A 21,634-nucleotide genomic window follows, 5' to 3' on the forward strand; every position below is an offset into this window, starting at 1 on the left:
TAAACGGATATAAAAGCTTATATAAAAAAATCAATCTTAAGTGCGTGAAAAAATAAATGGAATGTATCGAAATCAAAATTAAAACAAGTTAACCCAGCATAGAGACATGTAATGTGTTACCTACATCAACAAGCCAAGAAATAACAGTAACGCGCCTCAGACTCGGACATATTAGGTTAACGCATGATTACTTAATTAAAAAGTGCGAACAGCCGCGATGTAAAACGTGTAATACGACACTAACAATAATGCACATACTATGTGAATGTCCCCTCTATAATCAACAACGAAGCAACAACAAGATACCAGGAACACTTCTAAAAGCCTTAGGTGCAGACTGTAACTTTAACAATACTCTGAATTTCTTGAAAGACATTAATAAGTACCACAATATTTAATAAACCAAATTGTAATGCAGTAATTGTGCCTAATGCAATCCATTAATTTTTCGCTACTGGCCATTTGGTCGATGCGATTTTCTAAATAAAAAAAACTTTTTACACGAAACAAAACAAAAATAACAAAAAGAATAAGTAAATATTTTTGTATTTAAATAAATTAATATTGAATACTTACTGTCGTTAATAAACGCGTACTTTCCTACAAATATATCGTTCGTTGAAACATTTTTATCTGTATGGTAAGAGAGCGCCATCGCTCTATAAAGAGACACTCTTGTCCTAGGTCGTATTGCCCCGCAATATCTTCCCCCGAAGGGTGTGTTTACCAATTCGGCAGGATTCGGCTGTAACACCTCTGCATAGATATCCATGTATTCGTGAACGCAGCTGTGAAAGAAAAATGTTAATCAGTACTATACAACAATAAATTTAAAAGGGAGTTCATAAAACATAAGGCACAATAACCCATTAACGCCCATTTTTTTTATTTAGAAAATTTTACTTATTTATAGTTATATAGTCCAGTCGTCAGAGATCTGACCCCTAAAAATCATACAACGAAGCTAAATTTTGACGAGAATATCAATTTTAGGGCCCCAAAAAAGATAAAAACGCAAAAAAATCGATTTACCAAGAATCTGTACGCCGTAGAAAAAAATGTTTTAAATAAAAAATGTAGCTAAGATAATTTTAAACAAAACTATTAATTGACACTTTTTGCGTAGTATGCACCGTACTCTCATAAATAACGCTTGAAGCGACCGGCGATTTTGAATATCAGTTCCGCGCGCGAAATCAATGTTAAATAAAATTTGTATCAACTCGACGGTAAAAAATTGATATTATTCTAAAATTAAAATGTATTTTAAAGGTAAAGTGTGCGGCTTTTATATACATTTTTTGTATTTTGCTGCAAATAAAGTCAATTTTTATAAAACTGTTCAATAAATAAATTTTGTGCGATTTTTGCCATATTTTACGATTCCCTTCAGGTCAATAACATTTATCACTTTTATTGGCCGGTCGTAGTAAAATTTTCATTGTTAGAGACCAGTCTTTAAAACCTATAACATAAAAATTTAATTTTGATTTTGGTAACAAATATGAGGCATTTGAAACATGACTAAAAACGCAGAATAAACTTTTACATTACAAATGATCGCACGTCACGGGAAATGCCTCCTCAAGAAGAGGATTTTGGATGTAATTTAAAGCAGATGTTAAGTAATTTTAAAAAATATACTAGTGTAATTAAAAAAGAGCAGTTTTAAACGTTATATATTGTTTGTAGATATTGAATATTTACCGTCGCGCTTATACAAATTTTATTGAGCATTGATTTCGCGCACGTAACTGACATTTAAAATCGCCAATTACTTAAATCATTGTTTCTTAGAAAACGGTTCATTCTAGAGGGTTTTCTTCTCTATACTTGGGGGGTTTTAGAGGAAAGCCCGACGGTAAAAGTGGTAAACTTTTTACATGTTTTTTAGCGACCTAAAATTGACATTTTCGGCAAAATAGAGCTCGTTCGTATAATTTTTAGACGTTCAGTGGAATTTTCGTCTCTGGCGACTCGAGTAATATTTTTTGTCTTTACATTTTTGAAGTTAGAACAGTCCAATAAAAAGATCAATCGGTGTTAGTGTTATCATAATTGTAAGTAATTATTAATAAGTTGAAAATAGTTAGGGTAATTAAAAATTTTTAAAAATTTTTAATTACCCTAACTCTATAGTCTGAGTCTATTTAAAATAAGGTTATGTTTTATATTATTGTATAAAACAATTTTTAGAGAATGTTACAGTACATTTTCTACAATATGTTGTGAAGTGTTCTTCGCATCGAATTTTATATCTGTAAATACTTTAAAAGTCGATGTTTTTGATCTTCCTACTATACTTCTTGTACTAATGGAACTGCTACAGATCGACTAAAATCTAATATTTGACTTATTGACTTATTTTTAGAACGGCTATGAATTTACTAATGCCATATTAATCAGTTGTGTGAATACTGGCCAATTTCACTCCTAAACTCTGATTTTAGTGGAATATTTTTCAAAAAACCAGTAGTGTTAATCCGTGCCATCTATGAATGTATTATTTACGTTAAGAAGTAATCATTTTCCTTTGACTTTGTGATTCCATCTGCTAGCTTGTGCGAGGGGTTCTATATTATCTAAATTAGAACTGTAACATGTGTGCCATAATACCACACTATTCATGGGCTTCGTTAACAAGAGTTTCTGTATCTTGTATAGGACACTTTGTAGTATTTCTTTCTTTCTCCCCTTCCTTTTATTTGTAGTATTTCAATTTCCTTAATTTTAAAACTTTTAACTAAACTATATTTTTACATTAACCCTCTGTCTAGAATTTTTTTTATCGCACTGAATACATACAAGTATTCATTTGTTTCCATGAATATTTGCACGTTTCTCTCTTAAACTATTTCACTTGAGTATTAATCTCACATAATCCTTCTTAAGATTAAAAAATTTTCTCATGGGAACAGAACCATCCCTTTTTTTAATTACCTTTGTCCGAAATTGTAAAAAAAATAATACAAATTTTCTTCGATTAGTCAGTTTTTACTCTGAAGTACATCCGAAACTTGCATTTTATGTGATAAGATTTGTCAATGTAATGTTATTTTTATAATTTATTCAATGAATAGAAAGCTTTATTTCGTTAATAGACAACGGCTCCTTTGGCAATTAGAAAAAGGTCACACGGCGAAATAAAGCTCCCGACTTAAGCAACATGATATTGAGCAACGATCAGCTTATTTATTATCTACTTTTCTTAGCTTTTGTGTTTCAACTTCGCTAATCTATTTTCCCACAAAGTTCTTTGACCCATAATGGGTTAACTGATGGTATAAAATGTTGTTTTTTAGTGGTTTTTATACATCATAATGTGGTTTAATTTAAGACTTAAGTAGCTTAAAACTGAATTAAATTGTTTTTTGAAATTTTATAATTAGAACCATGGACCGAAAACAGCTAAGAACTATATGAGCTACAAACTGCATTTCTGTGAAAAAGTATTTATTATTACTTTATTTTGATTTGATATTCTAGCTTTAAGAATAAGTAAATTGTAGCGGGTGTTTGATTTTCTAAAAAGAAATTTTTGTGTTTTTTAGTCCTCCTAGAAATGCAGGAAATTTTTACATCCATACTAAATAGAACTGAGATACATAAAAAATACTTCATGAATACGCTTATGCCTAACTTCAATATATAGAGACTTTAGGAGAACTCGCGTTATATAGGAGGTAATTTTATGAACCAATATGTATAGAACTAGTCGTTGAAAGTAGAAATAAACTTGGTGATATGCAGGCATTAAAAAAAATACTTACAGTATATTTATTAAAATATTTAGTTGGTTTTGAGTTAGCAATCTTTAAGAAGAACGAAACTATATTTGAAAACCTCTGAGCTGTCTAGAATCAAAGGTTTTATAAAACCCTTTTTTATACACTATTGTGATATAGACATTTTACCAGATGTTGTTTTGATAACTTTATCTTAATGATGTACATATTTATTGTAAATGTTACAAATTTTTACCAATCTGATACCCTACTGCTCTATATGTAATTATTTCCAAATTTTTACAAATTAAAAAAAGTAATGTACTCAAAAAGTAAGCAATTGTCAAGAAAAGGAGAATTATTATCAAAAATTCAATTGTTCTATATATAAATGTTTAAAGTACTGTTATACACTACATATGTACAAACAATCAACATGCAGCTATATACTTAGTTAAAATGTCCAATACGCATAACTATAAAAATAACTCATGCAGATAGTTTCATTCAAAATCACAATAGAGAATTATGATGATTAATAATTAAAAGTCTGATTTCAATGTATTTAAGAAATATTAAACGCCCATTCAGTATATACAGTACACTACAAAATTACCGAAATTATTTTTTGGAATAAAAATATTTCGAGAAAGATTCTACGTTAACAGTTCTAAGTCATTTAAGGACGCACATATTTTAGCCGAATAAACTATTAATCTTTATACCATGCGGTCCATATGTATGGAATAAATTCATTTTTGGTTGTTATGCACTACGTGAAATAACTACGCATAGTTATTATGCACTACGTGAAAAAAACCTGAAACAGGTTGATTTCTATTCTTAAATTGACAATTTACAGTATGAAAATATTATACCCCTCCAGCACCCCTTTGAATTATAAGCACCTCCTCGAAAATTTTAAATAATAAAGGGAGTCGTATGGCACCTTGTTAGAAAGAGATTTTAGTCTTTTGTTCAGCAATATAAAGTTTTTTAAGTTTGGTGCAATCATAACTGAGAATATTGATTTTTAAGATGTAAAATTTTGATAATGTCTATATCACAAAACTTTAGGTTGAATGAAGATAATAATGTCACATGATATTTAGAATATCATTTTCAATGTACTTTACAATTAAATTAAACGTTTAAAATGATTACCATTCACTTCTTGACAATACCGAGACAATAATTCTCGTACATTTTGTACGACCTAGCTGGTTATTTTGTTAATTGCTTCCGTTATCCTAATTTTTAAATCAGGAATACTGTTTGGTATATTATAATATACTTTAGATTTTAAATAACCCCATTAAAAGTAATTGAGAGGAGTCAAATCGGGGGATCTAGCCGGCCATTCGATAGTTTCACGTCTTCCAATCTAATTATTGGGAAAAATCTCGTTTAAAGAATTTCTAATTATACGTGCAAAATGCGGTGAAGCTCCGTCTTTTTGGTAGTAAATGTATCGATCTATCTCATTTGGATCATTAACATCAGGAAAAACTCTTCGTAATGTAGGTACTAAAAAGTTAATTAAAAATCTAGATAAACCTCACCATCAACTGTGCTCTCAAAAAAATAAGGACCAATAATTTTATTGTTAATAATACCTGCCCAAACATTAACTTTTTATGATATTGTGTGTGACTTTCACACACCCAGTGAGGATTTTCCCATCTCCAATGTGTACAGTTCTGCTTGTTAACCCTTCCGTTTAAATGAAACGTCGCTTCATCAGAAAAAACTATTTTGTTAATGAACTGCAAATCTGCGTTCATCCTGTCCATCATCAATTCACAGAATTCTTGCCTTCTTTATTTAATTCTTGAACCAACTGAACTTTGTAAGGGTGGTATTTTTCTTTATGCAAAACTCTCAAAATAGATAATTTACTTACATCATTGACGGCGGCAAGTTCTCGAGTTGTCTTATGGGGATTTTCCTCACTCTCTAGAAGTATATCTAACATCAGGAAATTTAACATTTATACATGGTTCTTCAGTATTTTTTTCATGTCCAGTATAACAAATCTTCTTCTCAATTTTGCTAACTGTAGACTGCGAAACTTGTTGTCCATGGTATTTATTATTAAACATTTCACAAACGTCCTTTTTGAGTTCTTGTTTTATTACCACAGCCAATCATAATTAAAATGTCTATTCATTGAGTCTCGGACAAATGAGCGATAATTAAATTTATTACGCGCACAAATATTCAACTGCCGTCTTTTAGTACCTTTAAATGCCTAAACGACAGCAGCCTACTAGATTCATATCAATTATTAATTTGGATTTTTGACTAATATTTTATTATCTTCAAACTTTTTCTCCAATGTTTAGCAGAACAGATACGAAAATACCTGATTATGTCTAAAGTATATTTTAATAGACCAGGCAATATTGCTGATTTAAAAGTTAGGATAACGGAAGAAATTAACAAAATAAACCCTGAGTTCGTACAAAATGTTGTACGAGAATTTCAAAATCGCCTCAGTTATTGTCAAGAAGTGAATAATGGTGGTCTTGCTGAACAGAGAACTAAAATCCCTTTCTAACAAGGTGCCACACGACCCCCTTTGTTATTTGAAATTTTCGAGCGGTGCGTATAATTCAAAAGGGCTGCTGGAGGGGGATAATATTTTCATACTGTAAATTGTCAATTTAAGAATATAAATCGACCTGTTTCAGGTTTTTTTCACAGAGTACATAATAACGCTAAAAATGAATTCCATATATATATATATATATATATATATATATATATATATATATATATATATATATACATATATATATATATATATATATATATATATATATATATATATATATATATATATATATATATATATATATAATTCTATACATATGGACCGCATTGTACTAGGTATATAAAATCTCGTGTCTCGGTGTTTGTCCAAGCTAATATTCACAAACCGATTGCAATAAAATTGTGTGAAAGTGTATTTGTTAGTCCAACTTAGGAGATAGGATATTTTTTATCTCGATAAATGACCCGTATTTTTTTTTAATTGTAAATTCAAAATGTTTTATTCGACTTTACCTCTATAGTGTTAGTTCATTTGATCCGTTTGTTAAACGTCATTTTATGATATTTTGTAACTACATATACAATATCATAAAAGGACCTTCACCAAACGTCATTTTATGTTTTTATTACCTTTTTTTGGTATTAAATCCAGAACGACTGAATCGATTTGACTTATCTTGATTTTAAAATATTTATTTGAAGTCCTAGGAAGGTCTTATAGGTGACAAAACATGAAGAAATTATAAAAAGAATGGTAGAAGCAACCGTTTCATTTTCCCATACAATCAATTACATTATAACCTTATACAAAATGTTTTAAACAACTTCATCTCTACTACAGTGGTAGTTCATTTGAACAAAAAGTAACATTTAACAACTTGAGAAAAACTTGAGAAAATATGATGACATTATAAGAAAAATAGTAAAAGCATTTTTAAAGTTTTATTCTCGCATACAAATAGTTATAATATACGGATCTATACCATCTACCATCAGAAACTTTTATTACTTATATATGTAGTGTTAAAAAAATGTGATACTTTCTCAAGTAAGGCAATTAGCCGAAACAGCTGTAGTGATAAGAATTTAAAATAAATTTTGTGGAAGTTTTGAAAACAAAGTTTTCAGTGTTTTACTGTTACAGAACTATGTTATATTTATTTTTGTTTATAAGTACTAGAAAGAGAATTCTTAATAAACTAATACTAGTATCTTCCTTATTAAACTTGGCGAGGGAAAAATCATGATGTGGGAGTATGTTGGTCCAATAGGGATTATTGGAGAATGGTAGAGTTCTGGTTTCAGACAAATTTATATCTTTTAGTAATGATTGTAGAAGACTAGGTACAGGATGTATAATTAAGTCACAAGGGTTGTTATGGGGATGGTGTGATGATGTAATTAAATGATATACTGGATTGGACGGATTGGAAGAAATTGCAGCAGCATAGGAGAGAAGAAGGTTTTCTCGTCTAAGCCATAGCGGAGGTTCATTAGCGTCACAGTAAAGACTTTCTGCCGGACTAAAACGAAATGCTCCAAGACATAGAAGAATAGCTGTGTTGTGTACTGTATTTAGTGAATTTAAGATTGATTTAGTGCCAGACATATAGACGAAACATCCATAGTCGAGCTTGGAGCGGATAAGTGATCTGTAAACTTTCAGTAACGTAATTTCTTCCGCGCCCCAATGATAATGTGAGAGTGTATTGATTATATTTAACCTTTTTAGGCGAACTCCTTTAAGTTCCTGTATGTGTTGTTTCCAGGTTAATCTTAAATCAAATATCAGCCCTAATATTTTGCAATTATCAACAACCGGTAAATTGAAGTTGTTGATAGTGATTTCATGATCAAAAGAACTAATTCTTCTGCTACATTTAATAACTTTGAATTTAGAGTGGGAGAGGGTAAGTCCTAGAGAAGCTACTTTGTTTTGTAAGTCATTTACTCCTAATTGTAGAATTTTACTAGTAGTTGCGTTAGATTTACCATGACAGTACATTATTAGGTCATCGGCATATAATACGCATTTTATTGGTGAAGCTATATTTTCACTTAACTTGCTAATCGAAAGAATGAATAAGGATGTGCTTAAAACTGAACCTTGAGGAACTCCATCATGTTGGATGTGTGAAGAAGATAGAAAGTTATTGACATCAACCCTGATCGATCTAGATATTAGGAAGTTTTTGATAAATGCTTATATGTTGCCAGTAAGGTTACATTCAAAAAATTTGTCTAGGATTGCATTTCTAGAGATGGTATCAAATGCGCCTTTAATATCAAAGATAGTTGCTATCAAATCTTGCTTGCAATTTATTGCGTTCTAGATATGGGTTTGGAGTATTACCAGATTATCTCTTGTGGAGCGCTGTTTTTGGTAGCCAGATTGTATATATATATAAGCGGGGATCCTACAGCTTCTGCCGCTTCCCGCATTTCGATCGCCATCTTTTTCTATCTCTCCAGGTGTCTTCATCAATGGCTCTGTCTTTCATGGTTTCCATAACACCTTGTATCCAAGACTTGGCTGGTCTTCCTCGTTTCCTTCTATTACTTGGATTGTATTTCATAGCTCTTTTTGGCCATCTGTTGTCGTCCATCCTCTGTAAGTGTCCATACCATATTAACTGTCTAGTTTCTATTCTTTCAGAAGTTGTATGTACTCTATCTGTTTTTCTTCTAATTTCAGAATTAGGTATACGTTCTACTCTTGATATACGGCAAGCTCTTCTTAGGTAGTCCATTTCAACCGTGTCAACTTTTTTCTTTCCTTTTGCTGTCATTTGCCAACATTCTGCTCCATATGTAAGAATTGGCTCTACAATTACTTTGTAGATAGTCATTTTAGTTTTCATAGTAGCTTTGTTGGACCAAAGTATCGAATTCAGAATTTGAACACTCTTCCTGCCTTGTTGCACTCTATAGTCTATATCTCGTTCCGTTGTTCCTTTACTGCAGATAATACTTCCCAAATATTTGTATTCGTAGCACCTTTTCATTTGTCTAATTTCCAAATCCGGGTCTTCGTCTTCACTGCCTATTCGCATATATTCTGTTTTAGACATATTCATCCAGCCAGATTGTTTCTTTGGAATAATCTTGTGTTTTTCAAAATACCACAAAAGAAGTTTGTTGATCATTTTTTCCATTAGCTTACACATAGTGCATGTGAGAGAGATGGGCCTGTAAGATTGTGGAAAGATAGTTGGCTGGTTTGGCTTAAGTATTGGTACAACACTAGATTTGCTCCACTAAGATGGAAATATATGGGAACTCCAGATTATATTGTATAAGTTAAGGAGTTTATTAAGACTATAATTAGACAAATGCTTTAGGAATGCATAAGGAATATCATCAGGACCAGCTGCAGTGTTTCTACTATTAGCTAAGGCAGATATTAGCTCATGGATAGTGAAAGGAGAATTAAGGGATCTAATATATTCAGATGATATCAGACAATTTCTGTGTGAATATAAGTCATGATGAGATAAAGTAATATTATTGGTTTTATTCCTGAACTTTTCTTCGAAATGTTTGGTAAAAGCGTTAGGAACAAGTACGAAATTAAACGAGTAATTTTATTATTAGTTTTGTGACCTTAAATTTGTCGTATTTTTCCAAAGTTGGTTAGGATTTTTTACTCTTTTTTAACTAAGTGTTTGGCTTTGGCTTTGAATTTTTTGTAATTTATTAGGTTTTTAAGGCTTCTATTTTCTTTTTGGTACTTATTTAAAGCTTTTTTTGGATAGACGAATCGCCTCGTCACAAGAAGAGTTCCACCAAGGAACTGCTTTATGATTTGGAGAGAATGATGTTTTGCCAATGTAAGTCTTAGCAGCTGAAAGAATAGTGTCTTTTATTGAAGTTAACAAATAGTCTACATCATTGATTATTAGATGATCATGAGCGAGCAAGAGAGTGTCAACAGCTTTTGAATACTCTGGCCAGTTAGCTTTATTTAGGCGCCAATAGGCGCTAAATTTAGGTTTTGATATATGGGGCAGAAACGTAGATCTTATCTCAAAATGATAAAAAACTTTTTGGTATTTTTGAGAGAAAAATTCTTAGAAAGATTTTTGGGGCCGTAAATGAAAATGGGCTATGGCGTCGAAGATACAACTTTGAACTATATCAATTATATACCGATCCAGATATTGTAAAATTCGTTAAAGTGCAGAGACTTAGATGGGCTGGACACATTGCTAGGATGTCGTATCACGAATACACGAAGAGATTATATATATATATATATATATATATATATATATATATATATATATATATATATATATATATATATATATATATATATATATATATATATATATATATAATAACGGATTTATTACGGCTGTCGCCGCTTCTCCGCCCCTCAATTTCCATCTTTTTCTGTCATATGCAGTTGCCTCTTCTAAGTCTCTTGCCGCCATTGCTTCATCAATATCGTTGCGCCAACTTCTCCGTGGTCGTCCTCTCTTTCTTCTTTCAGGAGGGATCCATTCCAGTACTCTCCTAGGCCATCTGTACTCTGGCATTCTTTTAACATGTCCGAACCAGATTAATTGTTTTCTTTCTATATCATCATTGATATTTCTCTCCATTTTCATTTCGTTTCTTATTTGTTCGTTTCTAACTCTCTCCAGTTTCGATCTACCGCAGCTTCGTCTCAGATAATCCATTTCTGTCGTCAAAAGTTTGTTTCTATTAGCTTTGGTGACGTCCCATACTTCCGAACCGTAAAGTGTAATACTTTGGACTATACTACCGTAAATGTGTTTTTTGGTTTCTCGTCGAATTGTTTTTTGCCAGAGAAGAGAGTTTAAGGCACGGGTCGCTGCTCTGCCCTTGTTTATTCTTTCCCTGATTTCATCTGCGCTATTTCCCTTCTTGTTGAAAATGACCCCCAAATATTTGCAGGATTGCACGCCTTTGATTTTGTCGTCTTCCAAGACTAGGTCACATATTTCATCTGTTCCCACTGAAGAGATTAACATTTTAAAAACCAGAGGGCACAAGAAACAGAGGACGACCCCGAATGAGATGGATTGATGATGTGGAAGAAGACCTACATACTCTAAGGATTAGAAGATGGAGGGAAATTGACAGGAATCGACAGGAGTAACGACTTCTTTGTGAGCAGGCCAAGATCCACAAGAAATTGTCGAGCTACTTATGATGATGATGGTTTTAGATTTAATTTCAATGTAGGGCATCTACCATCCGCTTATACGTATTTTAACCTTATTAGGTCTCATCAGAGCGACATATGCAGAGCATCAATCTCTGACAACTACCGGGACTTACTTTATTAGAAGTAAATAAAAATTTGTCATGTTACTCGTATAGGTTAAATTTTTGGCAATGCACTAATCTCATCGTTATTCTGAACTCTTGTTTCAAGACATGCGGCCAAGATATTTTCTTTTTTGATGTTTTTTTACTTACCCTTTTCTCTGGTATTATTGGCCAAAAATTCCGTCATGTTTTTTAATGTTTTTTATAAAGATACTTAAGTTAATGGACATTTAAAATAAGAAATAGATTTCAAGGAGTATATTTAGCAGCGTTATTTGCATATCGCAATTTACTGATTGGTGTTTGCTTAATATTTTTAATTTTTTTGTTTAGATGTTTATTTATTAATAGTTACTTTTTTTTTCTGAATTAAAGTTTTTATCTGTAAGCTTCCTAATTTATTTATCGGTAGTTTAGACCTTAGTATTTTATTCATTCACTGGTAAAATAATTTTATTTTCCTTTCAAGTATCTTGTTGTCATAAGGGGTACAAGAGGTACAAATATGTACTCATCTTTCAGAAGTAGATTTAAGTAATTATCATTAGTGTGTTGATTAAAAGTTTTGATGCTTAATACTAATTTTGTGACTTATTGTCAAATATATTTGAGAATCCTCTAAAATCACGTCAAAATATATGAATTTATAAAAAATATCTTGATTTGAATTTTAATTTATTTATAATATAAATCTTAAGAAAGGTCTTGTTTTTATTTGTTACATAGAAGAGATGAAATTGTGAATTCCAACATACAAAATGTAAACATCATTATCTCCTGATAAATGTATATTCAATACCCCATTGCTTTAGAGTGTCAAATAGATAGGGGGATTCTTTGGAAACATCCAATTTCAGAACTCACGGTAGTGTAAAATTTCAGTGTTCCCTTTGTAGAATTCAAACAAACGCAGTTGAATGGATACAGTGAAAGGCCGAGATGATAAGATCTTAACAATGATAAAATATGCAAAGGCATATAAATTATTCAAAACAATGTAGGTTCCATTTTAAATGCTTAGGGAAGGCTCAAAAGAACTAAAACAAAAAAGGGAGGAATTCGATTATATAATGTATTTTTAAACCGCGAAATAAGTAGTTGGTTAACATCTCTTGAACGATTTGTATTTATTTTTTAAAATAACCAAACGATTCTATGAAAGGAAAACATTTCGTACATCACTTGACACTTCTGGGTAAAAGCAAGATGACCCCACACTAACAGATATAATATTCTTATTTTTTATTTGACTAATAAAAATTTCTATTACACAGTCGAGATTAATTAATGTTACACAGCATATTGACAACTGATTCTACTTTTAGTTGTAAATTGTAAGGTGGGAGTGAAGACAATTCCAATGAATTTAAAAACTTTGTGGGATAGTTGACTACGTCATCCTGATTTATAATTGTGTCAACTTATTTGAACGAAAACAGCTTTTCTGAAAGAAAATTCAGACTGGTCGTATTTAGATCATCGACATCTGTATTTTTTGTCACCAACATTGCTCGTCCACTTATAGTTTTTAAATTGTTGAGGTATGTCCGGAAAAACATGCTAAATAAGCTCGGTGCAATAAGTTAATAATAAATTTACTTGAGAATTACACTGAGAAGGTAAAATTATAATTGTTACGCTCGATGCATAAACAATAATAATGGCCAAAAAATGTGTTTCAGTTTTCGGAGTGGTAGAAGGCTTATTGTGAGAGAAAGACAGGAGAGAGGCTTTGTTCTTATCACTACTCCATGTTATTTACTGGGTAAGAAGTGACACTGGGGGATACTTGGCGGGTCTAACTGATGTAGTGATCAGTTATTGAACAGAGTTAAAATACACTGGGGCGCAAAATTAACCGGACACTTAGTTTTTTTTTGTTTTTTGTTGGTGTTTACATCCAAACTTGTTAAATTTTTGTTTGAAATTGTGTTTTATGCCTTATTATCGACAAGTTTTTTTCTTGTTTGGACCTGTTTAGATGTTTTTTGCGAACAACAACACTTTTACACATACGTTTTGCTATTCATGTGGAATAGTGGCTTAGTATTAATTTAAGTTTATTCTGGTACTCTACCTGATTATAAGTTCGGCTATAGGTTTTTGTATTGTCTCCTGTTTAAATTAAAAAAAATATGACACCAGAAGAAGTAGCACAAGCTGATGCTTTACAGGATGATGGGCGGAGCATTAGTTACATCGCAAATGCTTTAGGAATTTCTCGAAGTAAAATGTTTGATGCAATACAAAGATTTCGGGAAACAGGACAATATACCAGGAGGCCAGGTTAAGGTAGACGAAGAACCAAGTCAAGTTGAAGATCGCTTTCTTAGCTTAAAATCATTACGCGATCGTGCATTATCAGCACCAGTACTTGTTCAACGATTAATTGATGTCTATTGAAACACAGTTTCCGTTTATACCGTTCGAAGATGCTTAAATAATTATTGATTAAGGTCCAGAATACTTGTCACGGGACCTCTATTAACAGCAGACCATCGGAGGCGGAGACGTTTACACTTCGCTCGCGAACATTTTAATTGGGGTGTTGACGATTGGAGTGCTGTGCTTTTCACGAATGAATCAAGATTTAACAGATACTCATCGGATAGGCAGCATAGGAAAAGAGCTGGTGAACTTTATCAGCAATGTTGTTTTACTCCCAGAGTTCAATTTGGTGAAGATGGTACCTATAATAGTGTCGGCAGGCATTTCCCTAGAGGCTGCCACAGAACTTGTTACAATTCAAGAGGGCAGTTTGAACGCTCAACGGTATATTTAGCAATGTTTGGAAAATCATGTAGTACCATTTGCCCCATTTATTGGAGAATAACAAGATTAACACAGGATTACTTGGATGAAGTTGGGATTCGTTTATTACCATGGCCGCCAAGGAGTGCAGACTTAAATCCAACAGAGCATACATGAAATATTCTGGGACACCGTATTCGACGTAACCATGGTGAGTTTGAAACCATGAATGATTTGGAGCAAGGAGTTCGTGACGAATGGGAGCAAATCCCTCAAGCAGACTTTGCTACCTTAATCCGACGTATGCCTGATCGAATGAGGACCGTAATTAGGGCTCGTTGAGGTAATACACTCTACTAAATTACGTTTTTCATAAAAATTGTTTATATTAAAATAAAAAACAATTTTTGTTTCTTTGCAGATTTTCAAATTTTTTGAATTGTTTATTGTTTTTTCTGTGTAACATTCTTGAGTTGTAATAAATTTGACTTTTGAATTTTGGCTTTTATTAAATACTTAATTAAAAACATCTTAAATTCTTTTAAACGCCAGTTTTTAAGAAAAATCATGAGTGTCCGGTTAATTTTGCACTCAGTGTAAGTAAATTACTAATATGGATACTTAAACATAGGGATTGGTGATAGAATAGTGAGAATTACAAGTATATTTTAATGCATCGAGTTAGAATCTATGGAGAAGTTATGAGCATATTAACGTGTATATTAAAAACGGCGTAGGTAGGCGTGGCTAACGGTGATGCCAATATGGCGGTGGGATCATGGCCGGACTCAATAATATTAAAACTACTATAAAAATATGACTAGTTATTCAGAAGATTTAATCATAATCTACAAAGTGCAATATATTTTTAATAAACTATGATTTATTTATCCCGCGGTAAACACTAAAAACACGATATATTATACATAAAGATAAATTAATACAGTCAAATACTATTAATTTATTCTCTGAAGTACGGGCCATTACTTTGTTTACATATTTGTATACTAACCTGTAGAACGTTATTCCTGAAGGTTTTTTATTAACATTGCTTCTGCCACTGCAACTACGTTGAGAACAAGAAACCATTATAATGCACTATCACAATATATTATTACAGTTTCTATAAAAGTATTATAAAACTAAAAATATTCGAAAAACAACAAACGCTAATAAACATATACGATCTGTCAAAAGTGTCAAAACAATATGGCCGAAGTGAGGTCGTTTTTAGTCACGTGATGCCCTCTCCATAGATTCTAACTCGATGGTTTAATGCCACATTATAAAAAAACAAAAGTTAAAAATTTTGTCAAAAAAAGAATTTCTTTGGGGTGGATCACCATTATTATTTAGGAAAATGAAAAATATATTAAGACTGATTTTCAGACCTACCGAATATAAAATTTTATAAAATTAGTCAAGCTGTTTCGGTCAAGCAACTAACTCTGTGACACTAATATGGCTATTAAAAAATGAGGGCTAGTGATCATCATCATCATCCAGCCTTCTGTGTCTAAAATTGAACATAGGCCTTCCCCAATTTATGCCAGTTCTATCGGTCTTGAGCTTCCTGCAGCCAATTTCCAACTATTCTTTTGACGTCGTGTGTTCATCGTATAGGTGGTCTACCTCGGCTTCTTCTGTTTGCTGTAATTTTTTAGGACCACCGCCAGTCATTCCTTCTGGCCACATGGCCTGCCCTGTTTCACTTCACCCATGCTATGCGCTCTATGACATCTGTAAGGCCTGTCCTTCTTATTTCTTCGTTTCTAACCTTGTATCAGTCAGTCCAAGTAGAGAGCGTTCCATTCTTCTTCTTTGGGCTACTCCGAGTTTGGTTGCTGTAGCCTGTATTATGGAAAGTGTTTTGGCGCCTTAAGTCATGACCGAAAGCACAGAGGGGATCGGTGATAGAAGGATGAAAAATCAGAGTTGTATGGATTGTTTAAGGCCACCAGAAAAAAAAATAAAAAAAGAAAAAATAGTATCCAAAACATTTTAAAAAATGTTCTGGGTGTACCACCCTTATTACTAAGGGATATGAAAAATAAATTATGATCCAGTCGTAAACCTACCGAATATACATATAAAATTTTATAAAAATCGGTCCAGTAGTGTAGAGTATAGCAACTATCTATGTGACTATTAAAAAATAAGGGTTGCTGATCGAGGAACGAAAATTAAGAGTTGTATGTATTGTTTAAGGTCACATCATAAACAAATAAAAATGAAAAATTTTATCCAAAAAACTTAAAAAATGTTTGAGGTGAAACACCCTTATCACGTAGGTGTATGAAAATTATATTATCAGACATACCTATTCTCAGACTTAGCGAATATACCTATAAAATTTAATAAAAATCGATCAAACTGTTTCCTATGAGTATGGCAACTAAGTCTGTGACACTAACTGGGCTTTTAAAAAATAGATATTGGTGATAGAAGAGTGAAAATTAAGGGGCTATATGTATTTTTTAAAACCACATTAGAAAAAAATAAAAATAAAAAATTTTCTCTAAAATAATAAAAAAACAATGTTTGGTATCACTTATCACTTAGTGGTATAAATAGATTTCAATCTATTTTTAGAACTACCGAATAAATATATAAAATTTTATAAAAATCCGTTTAGACGTTTAGAAGAAGTAAGGTATCTAACTTTGTAACTAATATGGCAATTAACAAATAAGGGTTGGTGATACAAGCGTTAAAATTAAGAGTTGAATGTATCTTTTAATGCCACATCACATAAAAATAAAAACAAAAAATGTCGTCCAAAAAAAAAAAAATGTTTGGGGTGAACCACTCTTTTTACCTAGGAGTATAAAGAATGAATTACAAATTACTGTCAAACCTTCCAAATACACTTACAAAATTTCACAAAAATCGGTTTAACCGTTTCGGTTGAGTATGATGTGTAGTGCTCTCTTGGTAGTCTCTGTTTGTTTTTTCTATCTGAATATATTCGTTATATCCTCCCGTTGTATTTGCTATGTCGCGTGTTAAGATTCTCAATTAGTTGTTTATTTTATACTTTGCCTCAAAAAATTAAAATTTGTCTTATTACAAATCTATTTTTATCCATAGATATCTCGTATCTCGCTATAGGTTCATTAGTAATGAAGATACTGTGTAGTGCCCTTTTAGTGATCGTGTTATTTGTTCTTTCTTACTACTCGTTATTTCCTCCCCTTACATTGGCTATGTCGCATGTTACGATTCGATTAGTTTTTTTTGTATTCAGCTAGAGGCCTTTTAAGTCAATAAATCAAAATTTGTCTTTTAGTTAAACTATTTTTATCCATAGTGCTCCATGACATCTCGTATGTAACTATACGTTCATTAATAATGAAGAGACTGTGTAGTGACCTTTTGGTAGTCGTCTTTGGTAGATATTTGGTATATTTACGTTTGACCACTTCTTTACAAACATACAATATATCTAAAAATACAAACTCAAAAAAGAAGAAGTGGTCATCTATCTATATTCATTACCACTGAATGTCTTTTGTTTTGACTAAACAGTATTCTGCTGATGAACGTGAATTTCGACTGAAATTCTTTTCTACTATATCAATGACTTCACCGTGTAAACTGCAGTTTGACTTTACTACACAGAATTGTCGCTGTTACTGTTTGAAAACTTTAACTGTTTGAAAACCACATAATCGTAGAGTTCTTACTGTACTAATTAAACAAATACAGGATTTCGATTATTGTTTACATTAAACTTAAATGGATGTAGTTTTAGTTTAATTTTGAAAGTTATGACGCTGTTCATTTATTACTTTACTTTATGTCACTTTATGCAAATATCAAGTCGCGTGACGACGAAGTTATTAACTTTGATGTCGGTACTTAGTCAAAGGATATGCGGTTCGCTCCTTTTACCAAATTTGTATAATTTATTATTCCAGCCTATTTGTATTAGTAGTTTTAATGATATTTGCATGAAGGCATTTGCATAAGTTTGGAACTAATTTAATATTAAAGCGTGAAATATTAGATGTTATAAAAATATGCTTTTTTTAATATTATGTTTATATGGGGTTAAGCCACAATTGATTGTAATGAAAATTATATTGTTCTTCTTCTTCTTTCGTTTTATGGCCTCCACCTCTTTGGTGCGTGGCTAGCTCATGTATATATTTTCATTTCAATTATAGAAGGGAATTCTCCTCACAGAGATTCTGGAAATAACCATATTCCCTTCAAGTATTTTGGACAATTTATAGTGGATATTCTAAAATAATTCTATATGTCACTAATGATATAGATTTTTCTTGTTCCATCTATTAAGTTATGTAAGGTATATCTGGAATTTGTCATCTTGGACAGGACATCAGTGGTTAAAGGATAGGTTAGGTTGGGTATTCATTTATATTTTATTTACATTTTAATTTGGAAAATACTGATAAACTTACCAATCGTTTTCAAGGTTTTAGCATTGATATTGTGAAAAATATTTTGTACTGAAATGGGCGTTGGGCATCCATCTTTAATAAGTTTTTGATATAAATCAAATAGTGGTGTCTTATTGATAGGACACTCTAGCAAAATGTGTATTATACTTCCTATTTGCCCACTCTCACAAAAAGGGGAATCAATACATTTAATTTTAAATAGATGATCTGGCGCCAAACAATGTCCTGTTCGTAAACTAATAATTGTTGTCAGGTGTCTACGGTCTACAAAGGCCATCGAGTTAGAATCTATGGAGAGGGCATCACGTGACTAAAAACGACCTCACTTCGGCCATATTGTTAAGATTGTTTTGACACTTTTGACAGATCGTATATGTTTGTTTACGTTTTTTGTTTTTCGAATATTTTTAGTTTTATAATACTTTTATAGAAACTGTAATAATAATATATTGTGATAGTGCATAATAATGGTTTCTTGTTCTCAACGTAGTTGCAGTAGCAGAAGCAATGTTAATAAAAAATCTTCAGGCATAACGTTCTACAGGTTAATATACAAATATGTAAACAAAGTAATGGCCCGTACTTCAGAGAATAAATTAATAGTGTTTGACTGTATTAATTTATCTTTATGTATAATATATCGTGTTTTTAGTGTTTACCGCGGGATAAATAAATCATAGTTTATTAAAAATGTATTGCACTTTTTAGATTATGATTAAATCTTCTGAATAACTAGTCATATTTTTATAGTAGTTTTAATATTATTGAGTCCGGCCATGATCCCACCGCCATATTGGTATCATGGTTAGCCACTCCTACCTACGCCGTTTTTAATACACACGTTAATATGCTCATAGCTTCTCCATAGATTCTAACTCGATGACAAAGGCAAACTTATGAAACCATGGTTTTATAGAGAATTCGCGTTGACATTGTTGGTACTACTTTCCCTTTTGTTTAAACTGTTTAAGCCAATCAAGTTTAAATTTATTTATTAGCGTTTGAGTAATAAATGAAAATAGTTCATTTTATCAATTTTTATGTTAGCTGAGATATTTAGGGTTCTACTTATATTCGCCAGTTGATCTGCCACAATATTCCCTTTTATTGTTAATAACGTTTGACAAAAAGTCTAACCAACAAGTTGTTAAGTTGGGTTATGTTTTTCAAAACTGACTGTTGACTTACTTGGCCTCGATCTTGTACGTAATAGCCTTCTTTTAGTTGACAAAAAATTGATGGTGGTGTGTTTTAACCCTTAGAATATCAAATTTTAACTGTTTCGTCCGGCTCGCGGAGATAAGAATACGGCCGGTGTCAGAAAGCCCTGCCTGTTGTAAGAGGCGACTAATGGGTAGGAATCGGGAGGTGGAGAGCCGTCGCTTGAGGTGTCGGGTTTGTAGAAACGCACACGGTTGCTTCGGCGACACGGTCACCGGTCTACATTCCTAGTATCCGAGACTAGACTCTAGTGGGACCACTCCTCTCTCATTCCAAAAGAGCCTGGTGAGGTTGAACGAGCTGGGCCCGTACATACCTCTCCTGACCTTGTGTCAGGCGTGGTGTGGGTGCCCCGGCACGTACCCACCAGGATATCCAAGAGTGGTAGAGGAGAGCGACCTGTCTACGTGCGAGGTGGAAATTCCTCCGCCTGCTAAACCTATCCGCCCGTGCTGGGGGAATAACGGGTAGATGAGGTACTCGCAACACAGGTACTACGGAGAAGGTGGAGCCCCACGAAACGTTTCTGGTATACGTGGCGTGGCACCTTTACTTTGGTGTCGGACTCGTAGGGGCAGAGGTTTCGTTAAGGGCGTATGCCGAAAGGTTAGGTAGCCCAGGGTCCTGCCAGTTTATATTTGGAGGGCACATCATATTGCAATGTTTCGTGTATTTTGTTGTATTGTTTTTTTTTAGGAAGGAGGAGTGAAAAACTTAATTAGCATCTGAATTAATATGAACTAAACTTTCTTGCTCTTAAAGACACAAAACTTTAGACAACCGGAATATTAGTGTTGACTAATTCAAAAAGTTAATTAAGCAATCTTGATTAATGGTGGTGGGCAAATAGACTGCTGGGTACTTGGTTTTTAATAAATTAAACGCCACGTGATTTGTATTTAACTCACACTCTCTTTGGCCCAGGCGCTCTGTGAGTTCAATATGATTCCACTGACTGTTGAGATTCTACGCTTTGTGAAACGAATTTATCTCACAGTTTATACGTTGTTGATAAGCATATAATTTGTACATGACCCCTTAGTTAGATTACGGAAATTAGTTTGCTAATTCATTTTATATGAAAATTAATATCGTAATAACCATTGAAACTAAGACTCACAGTTTCTAGCATATCATTACTTATTTTTAAAAAAATATAACTCAAGCGATTTTTAACGTGTATATAAGTTGTAAACTGTATATAGTATTTAACAAATTAAATTTTCATAGATTTGTGCTCTACAAAAAATCACTCGACACAAAAAAAGAAATTACAATTATCACACTTATACAGTCTACATAGTTTCCTTAATGGTATATTCTCTTCCGTGTTCGCTATTCATAATCTCGTAGCAAACCGTACCCCTTAGTCTTGCTGATACCATTTTTTTCAGGCAACAAGTTTTTAACACTTCTTCTTCTTGCCGATCTTGAGGGATATCTGCTTGAAATAGTTTTCGAGTTACCTCTTATCTGAAGGTAGTAATTTGTATGTTATTTTTAGCTGTAGCTTTATACAAAATAAATGCATTTGTCATTACTGAGCCAGTGAGAAGCTTAACCGCTAGCTTACAGTACTATTTAACACCTCTTCGTAATACACTAGAATATGATTTCAGCTGATCTGAAATATTAATAATAAATTATTATAAT

General features: G+C 32.4%; 1 protein-coding gene across 3 annotated transcripts in view; it reads right to left on the reverse strand.

Annotated features, from left to right (window-relative positions):
- The window catches only part of LOC140439959 (tolloid-like protein 1), a 740,970-nt gene that overhangs the window by 82,658 nt on the left and 636,678 nt on the right, over nucleotides 1–21,634 (reverse strand). For all 3 annotated transcript variants that reach the window (XM_072530156.1, XM_072530155.1, XM_072530154.1), the window contains one exon: nucleotides 577–788. In XM_072530156.1, the coding sequence (XP_072386257.1) occupies nucleotides 577–788 (212 nt within the window). The remainder of the gene's footprint in view (nucleotides 1–576; nucleotides 789–21,634) is intronic.

Source organism: Diabrotica undecimpunctata, chromosome 4 (assembly GCF_040954645.1).
Source record: "Diabrotica undecimpunctata isolate CICGRU chromosome 4, icDiaUnde3, whole genome shotgun sequence".
Classification (NCBI taxonomy): Eukaryota; Metazoa; Arthropoda; class Insecta; order Coleoptera; family Chrysomelidae; genus Diabrotica; species Diabrotica undecimpunctata.